We start from the raw sequence: 22,175 nt of genomic DNA, 5'->3' as shown, positions 1-22,175 counted from the left end.
GCAGAGCATGGGATTCTTCTCCCTGGGCTATATCTGCCTCTTTCTCCAGAGAATCTAGGTCAGGAAACCTAAACAACTTCCCCCCAACCTGGGAAACTGAGGCACATCTCTCCTACGTGCACTCCACCCACACCTCCCTCTTGAGAGCAAATATTTTTCCCTGCACACCCTGGTTCAAAGACCCAGCAGCACGGTGAAAAGCAGCCCCATTAACTTCAGTGCCTTTCCCAGCTCAGCACACGAAGACCCTCGCGATGCTGCGTTGCCAGGCAACGTGCACTTCACTCTCATTAAGATGGGTTATTTTCATGTTCAGAGATGCCAGCTTGCCTGGGAGGTGTCACAATCAGAAGAATACTGATACAGAAGGAGGAGATATAATGGGACAGGACTGAGTCATCCCTTGGAAAAACAGCATGATGCCCAATTATGCACTAGAAACTCTGCTGTAAGGCACACAATTAAATGGGGTCTGCTCAGCCCCAAGTTTTCTTGCCATAAGAGGGTAAATCCCATGGGAGGGGGTCTCTTCTGCAGATGTCCTTTGTGTACATATTGCAAACAAAGGCTAGAGGAAATTTTCCTCTCTGTATCATAGAATGGCCTGGGCTGAAAAGGACCTCAATGCTCATCCAGTTCCAACCCCCTGCTGTGTGCAGGGTCACCAGCCACCAGACCAGGCTGCCCAGAGCCACATCCAGCCTGGCCTTGAATGCCTCCAGGGACGGGGCAGCCACAACCTCTAACTTGTAACTATTGAACGTGTGATTTTTGTAGAGCTGCTCCCAACGTGATGAGAATCTGCACTATTCTATAAACCATGCAAATGTCCAAAAATCTGTTGAAAAGCACATAGTATAAGGTAAAACCCTTCCAAGGGCACCTTAGAAATGACACTTTGTGGAACGGGTACAAAATAGAGGGGAGGATCTGAAATCACATGATTAAATTCAATTGTCCTCATCTAATCGCAGGGTAGGAGGGTAAGGAGGATGTACTGCTGATGAGAGCAGGAGGAACAGATGGGCCACGTGCGTCAGAGTAAATCCACTGGAAGTCAGGGGAGTGAAGCCAGGTGTGCCTTTTACTTATATTTCTGCCTGTGTAATTCCAGAGCAATGCCACTGTTGTCAACAGAGCTACTGGAGGACAGGATGTGCCCAGCAGACCCTAAGCTGGATTTGTAAAGCAGGCTGAAACCAGGGGAGAGCTGAGGGGCAAGGAGCAATCAGCCTCTTATCCTAGGCACCTTTCAGTCTGATCCTCAGGGGCAGCTTGCTCCATTCCATCACACCCTGCTGGGAAATGCATCAGATCTTTGCTATAAAACCCCACTGAAGGACAGCCCAAATGCAGAAAGGAGGGGAAAAAAGAAAAATAATCCAGAGTTTATCCCCTGACTGATGTCATTTCTCCTTTTCGAAGGCTGAAAAGAAAAGGTACAGAAACGGCTCATGGAGCCAAAAGGTAAAATCATGGCTGCACTCAGGATGGTTTCAGGTACCCACCATTCAGACAGCTCAACCCTAACTAAGTCAGAGTTCCATCCAGCACATTAGAATGAGCTTCAACTGTGGGCTCCAATGACACATTCCTAGGCAGAAGCTCATACAGCGAACTTTCTTACCATGGCCACTGAAAAGAGGAGTTACCAGAGTATCTATTGATACCTCACATGCACACATTTGGAATCCAGCTGGAAGCCAGCTTAGAAATCTAAGATCATCCTCCCAGTGGTGTTGAAACAGCATGGTGGTGTGGCCATAGCTGAACACAGACAGATGTGACAATGAATCCCCTTAACAGAGGGAGAGCTGCCATTAAATGGCCCAAAGTCTGTTCTATTCATTGACACAAAAAGATTTTAATCCTGTTAGTTCTGGGAAATAAGGCAGAGTCCTGGCTGAGCTGATGCCAGCACATCACAAAGTCTGTTAGCCCTTCCTGCAAGGCACGAGCACAGCAGGGGCTGCCTGATTGCAGGTGGAACGAAGGAATAGGAACTTTTCCCCGTTACACAACACCTAAAGAAGCTTGCTTCACTTTGAAAGGCCTGACAAAGCAGAATAAGAGCACACAGGTATGCTTTCTCTTGGGCCCTTTCCCACTTCCTGCTATGCACGAGGCTTTAATGCACGATTGTCATAGACAGCTTTTTCCCTGTTTCTTCCCATCCTTGCTGTGTATTGCTCTGTCTGCTCTGAATGACTTGGAACTGATTTATTAAGTCTGCATTGAGGACCTCATTGTCACTGCAACACGAAAAATAAATGCTCAGCACAGAAAAGCCTTCCTAGGATTGAGATCTGAATGGCTTCAGCTGCAATGCGATCACAATTACAGACAGCAGGGACACATTGGATCACACGCCGGTAAAAGAAACCCATTGTCTTCCAAAATAAGAAGCCAGGTCTCTGCCATCATCTGCTTCCCTTTCTTTCAGCCACTTTCAATGAATCACACCGGGTCCAACATCCCCTCCCCATCCCCTCAGCCTGAGCTTACAAACAAGGCTGCTTGGGAACAGATACGTTAGAAGCGATGCCACGCTGGTTTCCATGGGAGCACACTGACTGCTGCTGGAACAGCAATGAAATAAATCCCAAGAGACACATCCAGAGGGACGTGAAAAAGGACATTACTGGGGACACTCAAACCAGGAAACGGAAAGCAAAAAAACCAACACATGCAAGCACAAGACGACCAGGGAAAGAAAATAGCACTATTTCAAGGCTGCCTCTCAGCCCTCTCCACTACCAACTCCCCCATCCATAGGGGGGATGCATAGGGATGCTGGTGCTGCAGACCCAGCCAAACTCTTCTACTTTCTCCCCTGAGACCAGCATTTCATGCGTGGGAAATGGCTGAAATTCAATACACCTCCAGCATCACAGATTTAATGTGAAGAGTGAAGATGTCCCCCATCTCCCTGGATGCTTTTGGCAGGGGTGTGTTTTCTAAGTAAGCAGCCCTGCCTATGAGCTGCTCCCTGAAATAGGAAGGTCTCGTTTCTGCCCACCTGATGGTATCTTATATGGTATTGATTGAAATAAAATAAAATAACAGCACTTGACAAATGCTTTCCTTCATAGAAACTAAAGGCTTTATCCAGAAGTGCCCTTTTTTTTGCTAATTAAGAAAGGACGCTCACTATTTAACAATTACATTACATACACCCATGCACAGAACAGAACTTCTCCTGAGCTAAATGAGAAGCTGTGTCACTGCTCAGCTCTGATTCCAAGGATAGCAGAACTGAGAGGAATATTCACAGCCCCTAAGGATGCACACACCCCCTTCTACACAAAACTGGTGCATGCACATTCTGTTCTCTCCTGGTGCCCAAATATATTTCAAGCCTTTCTCTATCTGGCTATTTTTACCTTGTATACATACTGTGGACGACCCAAGGCATCCTCCAAAGCAGATGGAATTTGGAGGAGACCTCCCCCATGTATATCCCCGTTCTGCACAGTTTTCACTCAATACAGCCAAACCCATCTACAGTCCTTTTGTTTCTTAAATTTCCTATTACCAAACAACCCCCCTTGCTCTGCAGCTTGCCAGCAAATGATGCTTCGAGATCTGCACCCTGCCCTAGCCTCTTCCATCCCACAGACAGAACCAAGGATATTTGCTCCCCTGCAGTAATAAAGCTGTACTTGGGTCGTATCCCACAGCCCTATAAGCACACTCCTTGCTTACCCCCCAGGGAAAAGTGCCCCCTGAACTTTCTCCCCACGTTAAACCAGCGCTGCAGGAGTTTCTCCTTACCAGGAGGTATTCAAGCCTGCTGAAAATCTTCATGATGCCAGCTGTAAGGGAGGCTCTGCAGGGAGCAGCTGCGTCCTCTCTCCGTTCGCTCTCTTAGAGCAGCATCTCTGCTAAGCACCGTGGGCTGAGCAGGAAAGGAGGGATTTCTTTTACAGCCCCCTCTCCTTTACCCCTCCTACTCCTTTTTGGGAAGCAGCAAGCTCTGCCGTTGGCTCCCGTCAAAGCAAGGGGCACCAGGCGGAGGAAGTCTGCCGGCCTCTGGGGACCACCTGCCTGCCCCCTCCCCATGCCTCCCATTCACAGTCAATCAGCTTAGAGCAAGGGCTAATTACCATACAGCTGTCAGGGAGGCACAGAAGGGAGCGGGAGAAGCCAAGCAGCACAGAGCAAGGTTGACAGAAAGATGCTCACCGAATGTCCCCTGACCTTAACAGCCTCATTTGCTCTCAGCAGGGTCTGCTTCCCCCAATTCCGGGAGCAGGGCCACCCTACGGCCAGCAATCCCACCCCTGTTCCCAGTGCAGCCACAGAAATCTGGGTGGTGAAGCACCATATGGCCCCTGGTTTGTTATCTACCAGCTGGGCTAAATGAGGCAGAGAGCTCTGCTTTGGCACTCCTTCCTTTCCCAGGCAAACCAGCAACAGAAGCACAATTGCTTCCTCCTTTTCTCTGGACCAGGGAATTGGCACAAGCCTACAAAGGAGCTTCTGTGCAGTATCATATTCTTCTACTTCCACAGACTGGCCTGCCAGTTTTGCTTAAGTGTTGTAATTCCACCCCATTTCCCATTGGAAGAGTTTCCTAGGCTTCTGTTCCAGCTGTGAGTCCCAAATTTTCCTCCTTAAGTGGTCCTGCACAAGCCCATGTGCTTTTGTGCATCCGTCTGAAACAAGTGAGCCCACGAGCAAATTCATTCCACGTGTGGTTTCAGAGTGTTTTTATTTCAATACTTAAGAGATAGGGGAAGCAACAAGATTCTCTCCCCAGCTTTTGCACAAATTTCTCTTTTAAGGCAGTCCTTCCACTCCTGCATCCCAAGCACACACAAGAAGCATCCCCACCCTTCCCATTAAAACTCATCCTCCTGTGGTACAAAGAGGAAACTTGTATTTATGGTAGTCTATAAAGACAGATCCATCCTTTCCTCTTGCTGATTTTATTGGCACCCTTTTAGCATTCGTGAGCATTATTTTCATGTGCAGGGTGAGGCTGCAAATGGAGCTGTAAGGTTTTAGAACTGGGAAAGCAGAGAGGGCAGGAGTTAAGATGACAGCTGGAAATGATAGCTGCTCTGGGGATCTACATGAAAGGGGACAGATGCTCATGCAGGAAAATTGGGCAAAGGGAGGCAAAAGAAAAGGCACCTGAATTCCAGTATCAAAGAAAATAGTCGAGATTCATGCCGAGTATCTTTCCTACCAAAATGATTTTAATTAGAACAATGAAAGAAAATGACTGCTTTCTTAACTTGGCTCTAAGGCTGCCCTCACACAGCTGCCTAAAGATAACTCAGTGCAAAAGGCTCTGCCTTCAGAATCTGCACAACTCTCCCATCCCCAGGAACGCTCCAAAAAGCATTATTTACACTGGATTCCCTCCCTTCCTGTTGTACCTATCATGCTGCTCAGAAAGACAACGAGGAGAAAAGATGCTTCTCCCACTCCTCCAACCAACTCTCCACATTTTTGCAGAGAGCAGAGGATACCCCTGGGTTTGGCAGGGCTGAGCATGAAGGCACGCATTCAGACACGTGCTGTGCTCTCTGTGGAGGTGGTGAGATGCTCACCAGACGTGGAGCGCCATGTTCCTCTGCTGTGGGAGCAAATCAGAGCAGCCAAAAAGCAGCTCATCACACTGCCAGGCAGGAAGCTTTAAACTCTAAATTGCAGGGATGTTCAGTTCTCTTGCAAGCTCATGCACACGGGGAGCCACAGCTCCATGCATATGCACCCTGGTGAAAAATAACTGCTTGTTCTTCTTCTCAGAGCCTGACCCCTGCTTTATTCCCTGCTATTCCATTCAAAGCCACGCAGTATAAAGAGATTAAACTGAAACGCATTGCACCAGAGAGACCTTCTGCAGTCCCCTGAATGAAGTCATCACTCCAGCAGTGTCCCCAGGGGGATGAAGAGTTCACAGATGGGTTTTCCCCTCCCTCAGAACACTTAACCACAGGGAGCACGCGCACAGGATGATTCACAGGGGATGTCTGTCATTAGCTTTCAAATCCAGTTACGTTTCCATTTCATGGCTTATGACATTTTTGAGAGAGCGTTAGAAGGAAAATAAAGGGCACTCGGTTTTGTCCTGTTGCAAAGTATTGATCCACAAAGTGCCTGCCAGATACAGGCTCCTGAATGATTCCTTCTCAGGTTTGGTTCACAAACATTTCTCAGGGCTCTCTGAAATTCCCTAACACTGTGCATGGAGATGTTCTGTAATCACAGGAAAAGAAGAGGGCAGGGGGAGCTCCTATGTTTGGTCAACTCTTAGATTCCAGAGTGCCCAGAATACAGGAGTACAACTTGCATAACACCTATGGCATGCTTTCCTCTAGCAGCCAGCAAAACCAAAAGGCTTGACAACAGCCCTAGTGATGGCAGCTCCAAAGCTTGGATCTAATCTCCAGAAACAAGTCAGATTTGAATTCATACTGCTAGTTATCTACAGACAGCCTTATTCTTTCTCCATTCTTACACTCCAATCTACTTTCGCTCCTATTCTATTATTAAGAGAACTGAAAACAGCTTTGAGGAGAATTAAACAAAACTCATTTGAAACTAGGCTTTAAAATTTCATCTCCTGTGTTTATGTTATAGCATTAAACCCGTGGCAAAGTTTCTTTGTTTTGCTTTTAAAGGAAGGATTTTGTAAATATCCAGGGCAACAAAGTGCTAGTTCACAAAAATAGAGATGCTGAAAGAAGAAAATGTGGTACTCACCTGCAGGAGGGTCTGCAGGGACATGTCAGTAACCCATAAAAGAAAAGGAAAATGAAAAAAAATTAGTTATTTTCTACAAGGATTTTGGATTGTTGACCAAATGAATGGCCTGGAAAATCAGAGCCAACATTAACCAAAGCTGCATCCCTACTGAAGGCTCATATTTGCTTTCTAATAAATCCCTAGTAGCTCCCTAGTCTATAGGGAACCTACGTGGTTCTTCCCATTTACAGCAGATGGGAGAACACACAGCGAGTTACCGTGGCTCATGTCTATAGGTACCAAAAAAAGTGCATTCATGAATTCTTTTGCTGGGTGATTTAATAAAGATTCTGGCCGTCTGGGCTGGGCACTCAGACATGTTGCTACAGTGCTTCCTAACCATGAGGCTGTGATGGGGAACTGAACTGGACACATGTGAGCAGAGAAGTGTCAGAAGGGATGTGCTGGTATTGCAGTAGCTGGCATTCATAGGTCTTGCCAGACAATGCTTGCACACATCAAGCTGCAGCCCCAGAACTCACCCTCTGCTGTATCATTGCATGCTTATGCTCCATCTCTCTCTTCTCCACTGCGGAATCAATCACCAGCTGGTCCAGCTGAAGTTGGGGAGAACACAAAGGAGAATTATGAGCTTATGAGTCCATCTCTACAGCGCTGCTCTATGGCTCTACCAACCCTCCCCAAAACTGTAAGCCTCACAAGTGGAGAAAAGGGCCCCAGGCTGTGTTTGGTTGGGCACTGGAAGTGACTGTGGCTCCTGGCTGCTACCCAACTGTGCAGCAGAGTGCATCCATCAAGCAGCTCAGATGCTCTGTCCACTCCATGATTACCAAGTAGCTGAATGGGAACAAGGACATCCTTTCAGGACAAAAGGGTGTAAATGGACAGATTGAATCAGACAGATTCTCTCTCCCTCACCTCTGTGGCAAGCTTCTTCATGTAGGGATCCAACTCATGGAGAAGACTGTAGCCCTGCTGGAAGAAGGTGTACTGGGCGTGCATGAAGGACAGCATCTGGGGAGAGAAATAAAAGCAAGGTTGGAAGAGGACAGCATGAGGAGTTCTTAACCCTTATTTCCCACAAAGAACATCCCCTCAAGGCACAGCTCTAACACTTTCCTTTCCCAAACCAACTTATTCACTATGTGCCTCTCCCTCTTCTCTTCTTTCTTCCTCTCACAAATCCTTACACACTGCCAGGTAACCCCTGTCTTGAGCACAAAGCACTGAGAGCAGCATCCTTCACCCCTTAGAGTACCCTCTAAGGGTCAGGGCTGTGAAGTACTGCTCTGGGCCTTCAATCTCCCCTCTCATTAGCATACCTGCAGCCCCCGAGCAGTCCCAGACAGACAGAATCTCCAGGGCAGACCGAGGAGTTGGTATGCTGACCCATGCAACCTGAAATGGAGAGGGCTGCCTTTCATTGAGTCACTGAGAGCAGCCAGAGAAAACACAGAGCCCTTACCGCATCCAGTATTTCAAACTTCTTCTTGGCCTGCAGGACATTGATCTGTGAAGGGATCAAGATAAAACTCTCAGCATCAGCAGCATTAGGCAGTCCAATATGGAGATTTAAGTAGGAACAACTTGTTGCAGTGCCCCTAGCAGTAAAACAGAGACTATTCAAGGATAGTACCAGAAAGCCAGCTTCCGAAAAGAAAGCTCTGGTAAGTTCCAGATGGAATAAAAAGGATAACAGCACAGAAGTTTTCTGACCTATTGATTGAGATCTCAGCCAGATGTATGTTTGTACATAAGCTGACAACAAATAGTGACTCCGGAGTCTCGTTTGGCATCACATGAAGGATGTACTTAATCCATCAGGTCACTGGTTTGATTTCCCTTTGCAGGCTGAGAGGAACCAGTGCAGCATCACAGGCTTTTTTAATAAGCATAGTGGAGCCTGTCGTGAAATTGTACTGCAGTGGGCCTATGTTCTCAGCATACAGACCCTTTGCATGCTTTTTTCAGAGAAAAGTGCCTGGCTGACTGCCCCAGAGATCCCTGCAGCCCCTTCACACTGAAGCAGCAGTGGTTCAGGATGATCTGGGCCATTGCCAATGCTCTTGGGCTCCTGGAGTGTGGAAGAAGAGGCCTGCTTCATGAAAGGAAAAACATCCTCGAGGTTTAAAAACAAAAAATAAATAAATGTGAGAGGCTGAGAACTCACCTAATTCAGCACCGTTTCAAAACTGAAGAACAAATAGCTGGTAGCTGCAGAGCACCTTGCCCACAGACCCCACAAGCTATGCTGGTAAGATTAAAGTGCTGCAATTAGCACTGAAAAACACTGTCAGCTGTAGCAGGAGGCTTCTATGGGGTTTCAGCTCTGTCACAAACAGTCTGTTCCCATGACAGACAGTCAGTTCTAGTGTTAATAACTCACTTACAAATGCAGTCTCAGTTCGCTCAAAGCATTAGGCTTGCAGTAAGTTCATTTTTGCTGTGAGCCAAGCCATTCCTTTTCCCACATATTTGAGCTGGGATTTGTGGCGGGCAATCTTGCTGCAATTTGGGTAATTAATTAAAAGAAATTGCCCCTCAGTTGTGCAGCCATTCAGGTTCAGAAAAAAGAATTCGACACAAATATACAGGAATACAATTATAACTCTCTTCAGTATATCCTTAATTAAACACTAAAGAATGCCTGGACAGCTTTGCATCTATGCTTTTCAGAACTAATAGGTTTAGATTGGTACCTTGCAGTAGGCCAACAGGGAAATTTCCCCACTTTTGGATCAGCACATTAAAGAAACTCTTCCTCTTCGTCAGTGGGAGAAATGGCATTTGACAGAGTTTACTAAAGTGTGACCTGAACAGCAAACACTTTCAATCATCCTAGATGCAAAGACTTGTAGTCCTATAGGAGTGAAGACATGCATGATTTATTCAGCAAGAGGAAAGCATTGCTTTTCCAGCTGCAAGCCACAGCATGTGACATCAGGGACTGCCCCACGATCAGACAGAGCATGTTGGCAGATGGTCTCCGTTTGGTGCTGTAGGAGTGACAGTGGAGCCACACGTGGATCAGTAAACACAGTTTGCTTCGTATGCCCACTGCTCAGAAGGACAGATCTGATGTGAAGCCTATGGGTGACTCAAAGAAAAATTCTTCACCATTCTGGGTGTAGCAAATGAGTGCTCCTGCATGAAATCTCCCACTGGGAAGAGAAGTTCCGTCTAAGGAAGCATTTAATTTCTTACTGAAAAGTGATTGAGATTTTCCTTCTTATTTTTGCTGTAACATTTTTAGGAAGGAGAACATAGATGCATGTAGTCACATCAGTGCCATGCAAAGACAAATATATGTAAAAATAATGACAGCAGCTGAAGGCTTGGGAAGAGTCTTCTAGCACTCATACCCTCATCCTGTGGTTATTTCAAGCAGACAGCCTTTCACAGAAATAGACTGGGGTTATGACAAAAGGCAGCTCAAAGAATCCTGCACTGCAACGCGATGGCACAGCTACACCAGGAACTGGAGCAAACCTTGCTGCTTTCACACACCCTCACACCCCAATTCCAAGCATCCCCTGAGGACAAAGGACAAAACGTTCCACGAATTGGCAAGCCAAAACACTTCTGAACCCCATCTGCTTCTTCTCACCCATCAACCTCTAGGGCAGATTTAGCAACCTGCCTGTGATGCTTCGTTCTGGGAGATGCAGCCATAGCAGGGGGAGCAGACACCAACCTGCAACACGTAGTCGAGGGCCAGATGCCGAAAACATTTTCTGGTTATGGTCAGGGTTCCTGTTGCCTCCTCCACTTCATGGGGTTTGTGCCGAGGCGCCTGGGCATTCTTCACCAGTGAAATCTCCATGTCTTCTCTCACCTTGTCAAACTGTTTCTTGGTTTCCTTGAATTTCCGGACATCACTGAAACCCAAAGAAGTTGAGATGGTGGGAATCATCGTTACACCACAGGCAGAATATTGCTGATAACAGCCGAGCAGGGAGGGATGGAACCAGGTGCACTATGATCACTCAGATCTTGCTCCAGATGTCCCTGGCATCCTAACCCACCCTACAAAGTGTCACTGTGTCCAGCTGGACTGGCTCCAGACAAGCATTAGATTGGCTTCAGAGAAACTTGGCAAGGAAAGATGCCGGATCTTACACAGTGCCTTCAAAGCCTTAAGGAAATCCTCCCAGGACAGCATCCAGAAAGCCAAGCAAGCCCACATCCAGCCCTACATACAGTCCACACCTGCCCTCAGAAGAAGCAGCGTGCACAAAATTTCAGATCCTGCCTGTAAAAACACATGCCTCCTCTTTCACTCTGTGACAAAGAACAAAACCAGCTGCTTTTCCAATTCAGACAGGGCATTCAATCAGAGCAGCCAGGCCATCCAGCTGATTCTATCCTATCTGATTCGATTCCAGGCATTTTACTTTTTCCCCTTGCATACTAGGCACATTGATTTTTGCAACGGGAAATACCTGATTCACAATACCAACTTCCTATGCTTTATTTGTGCCTCACAAATCATGAATGATGGCGAACAGATGCAGAGCTCACCTCTACTTTCTACCCATGGGACTTCTACTTACCTCCATGACAAATGGTTATAATAACTTAACAAAGCAGTTGAAAACTGCCAGTAAATAAGTAGCACCCACCTATTCTTTGCCCTAGGGCAGATGAAGGTATGACAACAGCCAGTGACAGGTGAATTCAGCCCCATGGCAAACTATTTGAAATTGCATGCACTGAGGTACAGATCAGCCTCTGGCCAACTTAACTTACAGCTTCCTCACCTGTGCATATTCCCAGTAGGAAGGAGCAGGAGTTTGGAGGCATGAGATGCTGCTGGGGAATTCTCAGCTCACCCTCCTAAACCAGGCTGCAACAGGATGACTGCAGCCATAGCTAATAAAAGCCTCCTTCTCAGCAAGGTTTGCAGCCCAGCAATGTCCTGAGGCACTCAGAGCATCTGGCTACCGACAGCACAATCAGGGCAAGCTGGCTTCTTCCATGTTTACCACCCAGCAGAGACCTTCAGGGCTTAAAGATGCAGAAGGCAGGCTAGGGAGTGAATATTGCCCTCATCTATATGAATCACCATGCAAGGAAACAGTTTACATTTGTTCTTTATTCCCATCCTCAAAATGGTCCCAGGTGTAGAAGTGACCTCCCCAGTCAAGGGCAGGAGCAATGCAAAGATCCACCAACAGGGCCTGCACGTGCAGAGGCTGAGCAAGGTGAACGTGAAAAGTAAATTGCAAAGATGCTAAAAGGATGACAGAGCCAAAGTGAAGGTGAAATTCCCTTTCCCGCTGCCAGCTTTAAGCAGATTAAATCTCAACTCATCAGAGAAATGATTATAGAGAAAGTGGGGGTAGGGTGAGTGCCGGGCAGGAGGCTGGGGAATGGGGGGGGGGGGGTCAGCTGGGGCTCCCTACACCAAACCACACAGCTGCTGAGGGATTCAGTCACCAGTTCCCATGGCAACCAGCTCATGCTTAGCTGGAGGCCTGGGATGCCTCTGACCTACATTCAGCCAATTTGGGATCCCACACTGCACGTGGTACCTGCCCTGGGGAAAAGATGCTCTTGGAGGAAGCTGTTAACGCAGAGATAGCAGAGAAAGATTGCTGAGACTTCATCACAGCTACAGACTGTTCCCATCCAACTGGCTTCCTGGGCCACTTCAGCCCTGGGTGACTGAGCATGCCATGCAGGGAGCCAAGAATGCACTCGTTTGAATGGGTCTTGAAGTTATTGGGCGTGGAAGTTCTTCCCTTCTGCAAGCATGCATCAGTTTACTGCAAGCATGCAATGGCTTACATCAAGAAAATTCTAAATTTAACATAACACCAATGTGGAGCTGGCCCTGGTCTGCACAAATCTGAGCACTAGAATGTGTTTGACTTTCAGACTCAGGGTGAGGGGAAGGAAGCAGAGATGGGCTCTGCAGAGGAACTCTGCCAGACTTTGAGATGCTGCTCTGATCTGGAATTATGCCTCGTGTCCAGCAGCAGCCATCACAAACAGATCCTTTATTCTGCCTTCAGTGTCTCTTCTGCCCCAAGCAGAGCCTTCAGTAGGTTGCAGTGCTATTTCCAGTGGAAGCTGAAGAAGCTGAAAACCAAACTGATAAGACAAATACTCACTCTTTCACAAAATTGTGCAGCTGCTGCCGAACAGACCTCTGAGCCTGGTCAAACAGGATCTGAAAGAAAAGAAAAAGAATACCAAATATGTTTGCAACATGGAAGCATTTAGGAGTGAGCAAACAGATGCCATGTAGGACCTTAGCATCACTCCAGGGCTTGGTCATGCCCACTGCTCAACTGTTATGCAATGGTTAACGACTTTTTTTGCCCTCTGGCTGCAGTAGTCCCTTACAAGTGCAGAGCTCCTGCACTGTAGCTCTCCAAGCATGTGAGACCTGAGCCACCAACCTACTTTCTTAAAAGAGCAACCATCTCTATGGTAGATTTTGAACCATCTCTCTTCAGAGCCTCAAATTGCTCATTTTGCCAGAGGAGGGCACTGTCACCTCAACACCACAGTGTCCTGGGAAGTAGACAGGAGCATCGTCTGAAGGCCCATCAGACCCACACGCTGATGAACAGAAGTCCAAGAAAGGTGGTATAAAGAGTTGGTTCCTACAGATCTTTCAAACATTACACTCCTGTCTATTTCTCACAAAAAATATAGGACCGTTTCTCTACACCCTCTGCTCATCTCATCCCCAGCCCTTCCCACCTTTCCTTAAGAGACGGCACAGAGGAGCCTGCTCAGCTCCCTTCCATCCTTCCTCTCTGTTCCAGACAGGGCTTGGGCTGCACAGGATTTTGGATAATTGGGACCAGATGGGGAGAGGCTCCCAGACCACACAGCTGCTGCAGCAAGGAGGGCACCTCATCCCAGGGTTACACAGAGAAGCCTTTGGTCAGGCAGCAGCTAGCAAGAGTAGCCCATGAGCAATGGACAAGGACCCCATCTCATTCCAGGAGAGCAAGACCCAGGCACTGGCCCAAGCTTTAATGAAGCCCTGAAACATCAGTGCTGGAGTCTGGCATCACTGCAGCTGTTTGGCACGTGTAGCCTTGGCTCGTTTGCTCCAACTTCACATTATGTCCCGGGCAGCCAGTTGAATGTAGATCACACAACAATAATTGGGCCTTTCCTCCTAAAGGAGAAACAGCATTTCCCAATCCAGCATTTGGCCTTGCTTTCTCTCCTTAAATGACCAGCAGAGCCACAGAATGAGTTTGCTCTTTTTCCTTTCTCTTTGAGGCAAGCTTAAGATTCCCAGTGGGAGGTTTTAAAGCAGGTTCTCTTGAAACCCCACCCATCACTGGGCTTGTTGTGTGGATAAGAGCAGTCTGGGAATTCAAAGGACCATCACTGTTCTCAGCCCCAGACCCAATGCTCTCCATCCCTCTTTATGCACTGGAGCATGGGCCATGTTCTCAATCTGAGTTGTGTCCACAACACTGGGATCTTGGCAGGCATTGCTCAGATCTGATACGACATGCACTCTGAGGTGGTCACAAGGCTTCAGCCTTTCCATACACCATAGCAATCTGCGAGCAAAAACACTCAGGTTCATCCCTGACATTTCTTTCCATGGCCAACAGCTTCATAGATATACAGACATCATTAACATCTCCCATTAGGAGACAAATCACGTTCTTGATGCTACCCTAATGTACTGCTCCACTAGCAGCAGTGTTGGCTGCAGAGCCCCACATTCATTACATGCATCGCTGCAGCCAAGGATGAAGCAAGAAACCTGCCAGGAGTAGCTGAGCATAAACAGCCATGAACAGCCTGTAAATATGAGCAAATGCAAAGCAAGGGGGAAAGAAAGAAACCCCCAGACCACCCAGTTTTGCCTTTTTAACCAATGTAAATTATTCACTGCTCTTGGCATTCATTTGCCCTTCCAGAGAGCACTCCAAGAACTATTTGTCTGCAATTTTTCACATGGAGCAGCTTCCCTAAATGCTGTTTGTGCATTGGTGATGCTTCCCTCTACCCATGATACCATGGTAGGGATATACAGATGGTAAAAAAGCCTTCTGGCATCCACCTGCACCTCCTTCTGGAAAGCTTCCATTACTGTTTTCCACTGGAGTGATAAGTTCAGGGAAAGGAGGATATGAGCCTGTGGTGCAGATGAGCATTTTAAAGTAGAATATACATTTGAATACATCTGATACATCTGTATCAGAACAGGAGAGCTATACATATAAAGAAAAAAAGACACGTACAACCATATACTGTTCTGCTCATGGTCCTCTTCCCTGCTCCTATTACTCACACCATAAGGCCCACACCACAGCCATGGTGGTTGACCTCCATTCCAGGCTTCCCATGGTGCAAGCTTTGGGCAGGGGTGGTGAGAGGACACCAGGTAACAAATATGCCTCTCCTGCCAGCAGCATCTCTGTTCAGAAACACTGATATCCACGTTACTCTTTATTTCCTCTTACATTTTGCCAGGTAAGATCATGACAGCATACCCAAGTAGGTCCCATCTAATTTCCAGTGCAAAATAAATGGAGTTTAAAGACCCAGAATTTCAACTATAAAATCATTCTTTGGCTTGTTCTCTTTTCCCAGACATATTTGGAACAAATCATTTGGGATAAGATTTTCCAGACCAAGTATCACCCCACCCTCCCTCAGCTTCCACCAAGACATGGGAAGTCCAGCCTGTGACTCACACACATCTGTGTTGAGGAGGGTCAGCATGAACGAGAGGAGTTAACACAGCTTTTATTCCCATCTGGTTGGGCTGTGTGGTTTGGCCTTGCCTCTCTTAAGCGATGGCACAGCAGATAAATGCCACCCATAAACAGAGTTCCATCTGCAATGCCTCTGGAATGCAAGCCAACAACACTACTTTGATTACAGCTTTGGGATGTCAACCAATCACTTCAGTTCATGGGATGCTTGTTCCTGCCCTTCACATATCATAGAAGCTGCTTCTCCCTTCCTGGAAAATAAAAGCAGATTTCTTAAGATATTGTAGAAATGCCCCAAAATCTGTCTTTCTGAAACCTGGGATCCAGCACTGGCATCAAACTTCAAACAGTAGCATCTCATCCAAGTCTAATGCAATGTCATTGCACTAGGACGTGATGGCAGCAACTGTGACACCAGGAGATGAGAAAACATCCCTGGTCAGGTGGTAATCGGGTATCCTAAACTGATGGACCTCACTGGAGTAGCTGGGTGCAACCAGACCCTCCCCAGTGCTAGCAGAACATGCAGGTGGTGCACCCAGCCCCGGGGACAGCAGGCAGCTTGGAAGCACTCTGCTCTCATCCTTCCTTGAACTCCACCACTGTCCTCCACCCATGACATCTGCCATCTGCCCCACTGACTCATCGCAGCTTGGGTGGCTTTTCTTCTTGTCAGCAGGAAACGCTTCCTGGCTCACTCAGCACAGCCAAACCTCCCCTGCAAGCTGCTCCAGCTCCTGCTAGAGGATCCTTAGCAGAGCTGCAGTGACCTGTGGCAGACAGGGAAGGCTTGGTGGAGCTCACAGTGATGCCCGGAGGCATAATGGTGAGGGCAACGTTCACGAGCTGGAAAATACCTGGTGCTGCTGACGATGCTCTAAGGGGGCTCAGACAGAGCAACCTTATCTCAGCAGCACTTTCACCCTCATCCTCTTGCTTTCCTTATCTTTCTGATTAGATAGAGAGAAGGAACTGCATGGGAAAGAGCATAAAAAAGTGCAGATAAGGATGTGCAGGAAGCAAATGTGTAGGCAGACTGGCAGATAAATTAAAGGGAGACTTTGTAGCTGGGAACTGCCTGGGGATTTTCTCTATTTTGATTGTTATTGATTGTTTTTATGGGTTGATTTTTGTTGATTGTTTTCTCCTAATGTCTTCCCCACCTTTCTTTTTTTTTTTTTTTTACCAGCTCTAGCAGCCCTAGATAGCTAGCCCATAGCCCCTTCCCCACACACAGACCCCATGTCCTACACTGTTAGTACAGCAGTGGGCCATGTAAGTACAGTTAGTCACATTCCCGTGTGCCTTTGGGATTAATACTGAAATGGAATGTGAAATATCAACATAGAATGCTTTCAGATATTTTTGTGAGGTCTTGAAAAGGCCCAAGATGGTTCATGGAACAAAACTGCTTTTGTGAATGACAGTGTCACCGGGACTGTCCCTTTCAGAAGGTTCTTTCCACGTTTGCTCTTGGCACTGATTCCTTCAGTAAATCTTTCTCACTGGTTCTGGTGACTCAAGCCTTTCACCTGGGTTTGGGTTGCTGTTAGGAATTCCCTGGGTCAAGCTAGGAAATCCAGAGAACATGCCCTCCCTTCTCCACAGGCTGCAGAGGGCTGCCTTGAGTACAAAGGACAAAAAAGAAACCAATGGCATCAGTAGAAAACCCAAGTTCCTGAAATAGCAAGGAATTCTTCCAGCGTAAATATCCAGGTGACCCTCAGGAAGGAAATGTGCCCCTAAGAGGAAGGCAGAGCAATACCCAGAGAGAGTTCCTTCCTGACCCCAAGTGCTTTCATCTCGAGCATGTGAATAGGAAATCTTCCCATCTCTCCAGCTCACAGCTCCCTGCACCATGTAATAATGATTATAAACACTCCAATGCCATCCCACTTCACAACTGATTTCACCTCCTGATGCAGTGGAAAAAACAGCCGGGAGCACTGCAGTGAACTCCAACCTAACCTGAAGTTTTGGGAGCAAAAAGATCAACTTGAAGTCTATGGGGTTTTTTTTTTGGCAGTGGGGTGAAAACAAAATCAGGAGTTTCTGCACTGCTGTAATTCCAAGCACCAATGCCTTGGCCTTACAGTATAAGTTCAGTGGCAAATAATTATAAGCTACCCTTCTGGACCTGGTAGGCAACTTTGTGCTGCTTTACCTACAGGGATAGCTTGTAATACTTAATTACATTCATAACACATTGCATAAAAAGAGAGAAAAGTCATTTTCTCATGTGCTGTCTGGCAGATTGCTGATGCCCTTCAACTTGTTTTGTGCTTTGGGGAGGTTGAGAAGGAGGAAGGAAGGAGGTGAGCAAAAAACAAACAGGTTCTGGAGCTGATGGCAAGCATCTGTCTGTAGACAAGCAAGGAGCTTTCCCAGTGCAGAAGAGCTTGGCAAGCCACAGTCAAAATTTATTGACTGCAGTGTGGTATGCAGTAAGGAGGAGGGCTCCCAGGGCAGACCTCAGCCCCTCCAGCAAAATTCCAGCTCATGCCACTCAGCTCATGAGAAAGGAAATGAATGGTTCCCATTGGCGAGCTGTGCAGGAAAGTTGCTGCAGGGGTCTGGCATCCCTGTCTGCCACCCACTGCACAAACATCTCATGGAGGAGGCTGTGAACTGCTCCCCCATGAGTGCTGCAGGGAGCTTTCTAACTCCTGTGCATGCTTTGACAAGGAGGAAGGCATTAGTGCAGGTGGCTAAGAGTACAAAAAGGCACGGAACGCAGATTTGGCTCCACTGAACTAAATTCACTTTTCTGTCATCTGTCTCCCAAAGGATGCTGTGATGATTTTTTGCTCTTGGCACATTCAGACAAAGGTAGTAATGCTCTGGAGCTCAGTGTGTTCATCTGCTAGAGTTTTACTCTTGGATTCTGCTGAACTAGAAGCTGGATATCTCCTGGCCGAGTGCTCCAGCAATAAAGTTATAGAACAAGCTTTTTCAACCAACTTTTTGGGACATTTTCCCTTCTTTTTAACTTGTTCCAGTTGTACATACTGTCCTGGCCGAAAGCCTAGATTAAGCACTGACAACTGCTTCATAGCTGAGCTCCTCGGACATGGATGAGCCAAGATACACATCCACACACACGCAAGCACACACACAAAGGAGATGGCAGAAGGCACTAAAAATAACTCCACTAATTGAACAGCCTTCGTCTGGCAGCGCGGAAGATGCAGCAGTCAATCCAAAGCCATTTCCTGGAGAGGGACTGACATTGCTGTGCAGCCAGGGGAGAAAGATGCTCTCCACAGGCCAGGGGCAGAGAGGATTTCAGCATGTTTTCCCTTATTCATGCAGCTGGTGATAGCCCCTGCGTCACTTTTAGTGGGAACTCACCCCTGTGGACAAGGGTGGGGTGCATGGGAAGAGTTACACCACCTCAGCTGGGAATTTGGCAGCCCTGGGAAGGGTCCTTCTGCTTATTAGTTGGCTGAGGCAAGAGCAATCCCAGAAGTGCCACTTTTGGCAGAGAGCAGGGATCCAGGGGAAGCTGCACAGCTGGCGTGGGGAGCCTACAGCCAGCAGCGCAGCTGTGATGTGATCCCTGGGAACGGAGGAGCAACTCCTAGGGCTCACGTCCTCCTTGACAGAAAGGACACGTTGTCAGAGGGAAATTCAGCAGTATCAGAGAATCAGGATTTGATGTTCTCTGCGTGGACAGGAGCACACCTTTCTGCTGATGCTCATACTGGTTAATTCAATCTCTCCCCACCAGTGCCACTGTTTGCTCCCGAATACTGATGATTCCAGGAGAGCTGGAAAACCTCTTTTCCCTGTCATTCTTCACCAGACCACTCTCCTACCTGCTTCCTGAAATAATCACACAGATTTGATGCAGCTTCTTCTCCAGCTGTACACAGTTAACTTGTGTCCCAAGTGCAAGCATCACACCTAATGCACTGCGACAGGGCCAGCGTGGTACAAAAGTGGGTCAATCCAGTGCTGACACCCTGAAGCTTCCTCCACCTTAAAGCATTTGTGCTTTAAACTTCAACTGAGTTCCAGACTTCAAAATTGTGGTTCTGGCGTGGAGCCACCATGGATGAAGCAGCTTCCTCTTCTATAAGATTTACAGATGCTGGATGTTTGGGACTTACCATGTGATAGTTGATCATTTCCTGCAGACTGTCCCCAAATTTGTCGAGGCACTCCTGCAAAAGAAAAGCAAAAAGAAAATTAGCAGTGAATAGAAGCAGCTGCCCTTCATCCCCAGGGGCTCAAGGGTCTAAGAGGGACTCTTGTTAAGTCACTCAAGGGCCACTCCATCACTTGGCGAGAAGATGTTCAACAAACATCTGGCATGGAAGTCACAGGCTCCCCATCCTTTCCAGGTTAGTGCTGGAATCACCATGCCAGCTGTTTCTTCTGCAGGCTGCTTACCCGTGCTTCCTAAATAACTGATGCTCACTGACCTAGATTGCAGTAACCTTGCCAGCACTGTGGCTTCTTAAAAGTGCAGTTCTCCCTGCAAACGATGAATCTGGCTGTGATCTTTCAACACTGCATTAATGGACAGTCTCTATATTCCTCCAAATAGAAAATCTCATACTAAAGAGATATTTAAACAGTAAAAAAAGGACTTGGACGTACAGTCCACGCACACAGCATCAGGAAGCCTACCACTCCCCAGCTCTCATCCACTTTGCAGGATGACTTACCGAAATCATTTCATCTTTCTTGCACTGTTGTGACAAATCCCTGACTCCGCTGACAAAGTGCTTGTTTGTGGTGATGTAGGCTTTGCCTGCTTCAATCATCCCACTGCATAGCTTCACCAGCTGCACAAGGAGAGAGAAGATAGGCAGCTGATCACATTGAACTGAAATGCAATTGGGCTGGTCTTAATGTGCATCATCGTCACAGCACAAGACCTTCAGGACAGGATGCTAAATGAACAACCATAGCTGCATCAGGCAGATTCAGGGATGCACACCTCACTTCTCAGAGCATGTCACGCTGTCAGCACTTATCCCTTAGGATGAATAACTGCAGGCTCACCCCTGGGGACAGGTGAACCAGGACAGCCCATCTTCTCCTGTGAGTTTCCATTGTTCATCAGATGCTTAGGCATCAGGTCTGCACGTTAAAACATGCCATCCCCATCAGCAGCTTTGTTGGAACTCCAGGGGAGCTCCCTGGATCTTGCAGCTTCCTAACTTGGGAACAGGTTTGCTGCAGCATGGACATACATCTCCAGAGGGTTCCTTATTGACTTCTGATAACTTAACAGCTGCTGGGAGCATTGCCAGACTTCCCATCCGCAGCAAACTGCCTTCATGAGCCTGGAATTGGCTGTAAAGACAGCAACATCCTGGCCCTAAATATGTCTCCTTTCACCCTAGGCCCCTTGTAAATAGGTCAAGTGAAACAACACAAATCCATAAACCAAAGACCCAAGAGATCTACAACATTAATGGATGATCACAGAGCTTTTTTTTCCTTTTTTTTTTTAAATTTAAATAATCACTGGTTTAGGCTTTTTAACAAAGTGAAACACTTCAGCTGCTGACAATGAACAATGCTTGAAACTGAAGTTTTCCATTCTCAAAATCCAGGAGCTTTTTAGGGATATTGATCTTACTAATGATAAACGGCTTTACAAACCTACCCACCTGCCAGCCTCACCTACAGGTGATGGGGAGCACTCAAGTCTGGCTTACTGTCAGAGCCCCCCCAAAGCAGCGTGCACTGATCTGTGCTCTGTTTGTGCAGCCATAGGCCCTGGGGTCTGTGCTGAGCCATGTTCCGTGCACATGCATTACAGAACAGTCTTGCTTGCCTCTGTCTGCAGTATTGTAAGGACACAGCAATATATAAATATACATGCAGTCACACACGGTGTATCTGTGTATACATTGTACACACAGTCCTCACTCTTTCACACTCACCTCCTCCCCTGCCCACACAATCTAGCAGAGCAGCACTGGGAGCCAGCAGAGGAGTGCAAATAGATGCAGCTCCTGTCACATCTGGAGCCCAGATGGACACAAGGGTTTGGACAGATTCTCTGGAAAGGAAACTCAGCCTATTCTGCAACGTGGCGGTTTCTAGCAAACATTCCTGTGTGCAAACATTTGTGGCCAAGGCTGTCTCACTAGTAGCTGAAGGCCACTCAGCACAAGCACACTTTGAAATCACATTTCCTACTTCTTGAACAACATCAGAGAGCTCAGACACCACTGGTAGGAAGTGTGTCTGTGACAGCTGGAGGAAACTTCTGCACAACCAGGATATCACCGTAATTGCTGCCAGTAGAAGAACAAGATTGCATACATCTGTTGCTTTACTGCAGTCCTCACCCAAAGGAGCTCAAATCACTTTGCAACAAAGCACTGAGCAGCTCTTGCACTTGCAGCCTCCCCTGCTTGCCCTGCTGGTTCCTTGGCACACCAGGCTGCCTAACTTTAGGAGCACTGACAGCAGCAAGGCTTCAATCAGAGCAAGCTGTGGCCCATGGTTCATCTTCAGCACCTCAGGCTTGTCCATAGAGGAAGACAGACAGCCTCAATCCCTCTGCAGCTTTCACCAGTGAGACTAGCTTCTGTAGGTGTCCATTTCTAGCAGCTTGAACACTAAACAGGTTTTGTAGGACACAGGTTTGCCTAGAGCTGACTTCAGCAAAGCCATTTTTCCATCAGACATAAGGTTTTTCTTCCTTGCTTGCTTTGCCAGCAGCTCTTCTGGCTCCTCCTCTTCACTTCTCTGTTCTCATTGAGAAACAACTTGGCTGATGGC

The 22,175-nt window shown here is 47.3% G+C and overlaps 1 protein-coding gene across 1 annotated transcript in view; it reads right to left on the bottom strand.

The window, feature by feature from the left end:
* Window positions 1-22,175, bottom strand: part of ACAP3 (ArfGAP with coiled-coil, ankyrin repeat and PH domains 3) — a 74,900-nt gene that overhangs the window by 15,607 nt on the left and 37,118 nt on the right. The window contains exons 3-10 of the mRNA XM_085242367.1: window positions 20,099-20,218; window positions 19,538-19,591; window positions 12,837-12,895; window positions 10,415-10,598; window positions 8,186-8,230; window positions 7,639-7,734; window positions 7,242-7,316; window positions 6,718-6,729 (exon numbers count right to left, since the gene is read on the bottom strand). Coding sequence (XP_085098493.1) covers window positions 6,718-6,729; window positions 7,242-7,316; window positions 7,639-7,734; window positions 8,186-8,230; window positions 10,415-10,598; window positions 12,837-12,895; window positions 19,538-19,591; window positions 20,099-20,218 — 645 coding nt within the window. The remainder of the gene's footprint in view (window positions 1-6,717; window positions 6,730-7,241; window positions 7,317-7,638; window positions 7,735-8,185; window positions 8,231-10,414; window positions 10,599-12,836; window positions 12,896-19,537; window positions 19,592-20,098; window positions 20,219-22,175) is intronic.

The sequence above is a fragment of the Meleagris gallopavo genome, chromosome 23 (genome assembly GCF_905368555.1).
Source record: "Meleagris gallopavo chromosome 23, MGAL_WU_HG_1.1, whole genome shotgun sequence".
Classification (NCBI taxonomy): Eukaryota; Metazoa; Chordata; class Aves; order Galliformes; family Phasianidae; genus Meleagris; species Meleagris gallopavo.
The sequence above is the reverse complement of the archived record's forward strand: the minus strand, read 5'-3'. Positions and strand labels throughout refer to the sequence as shown.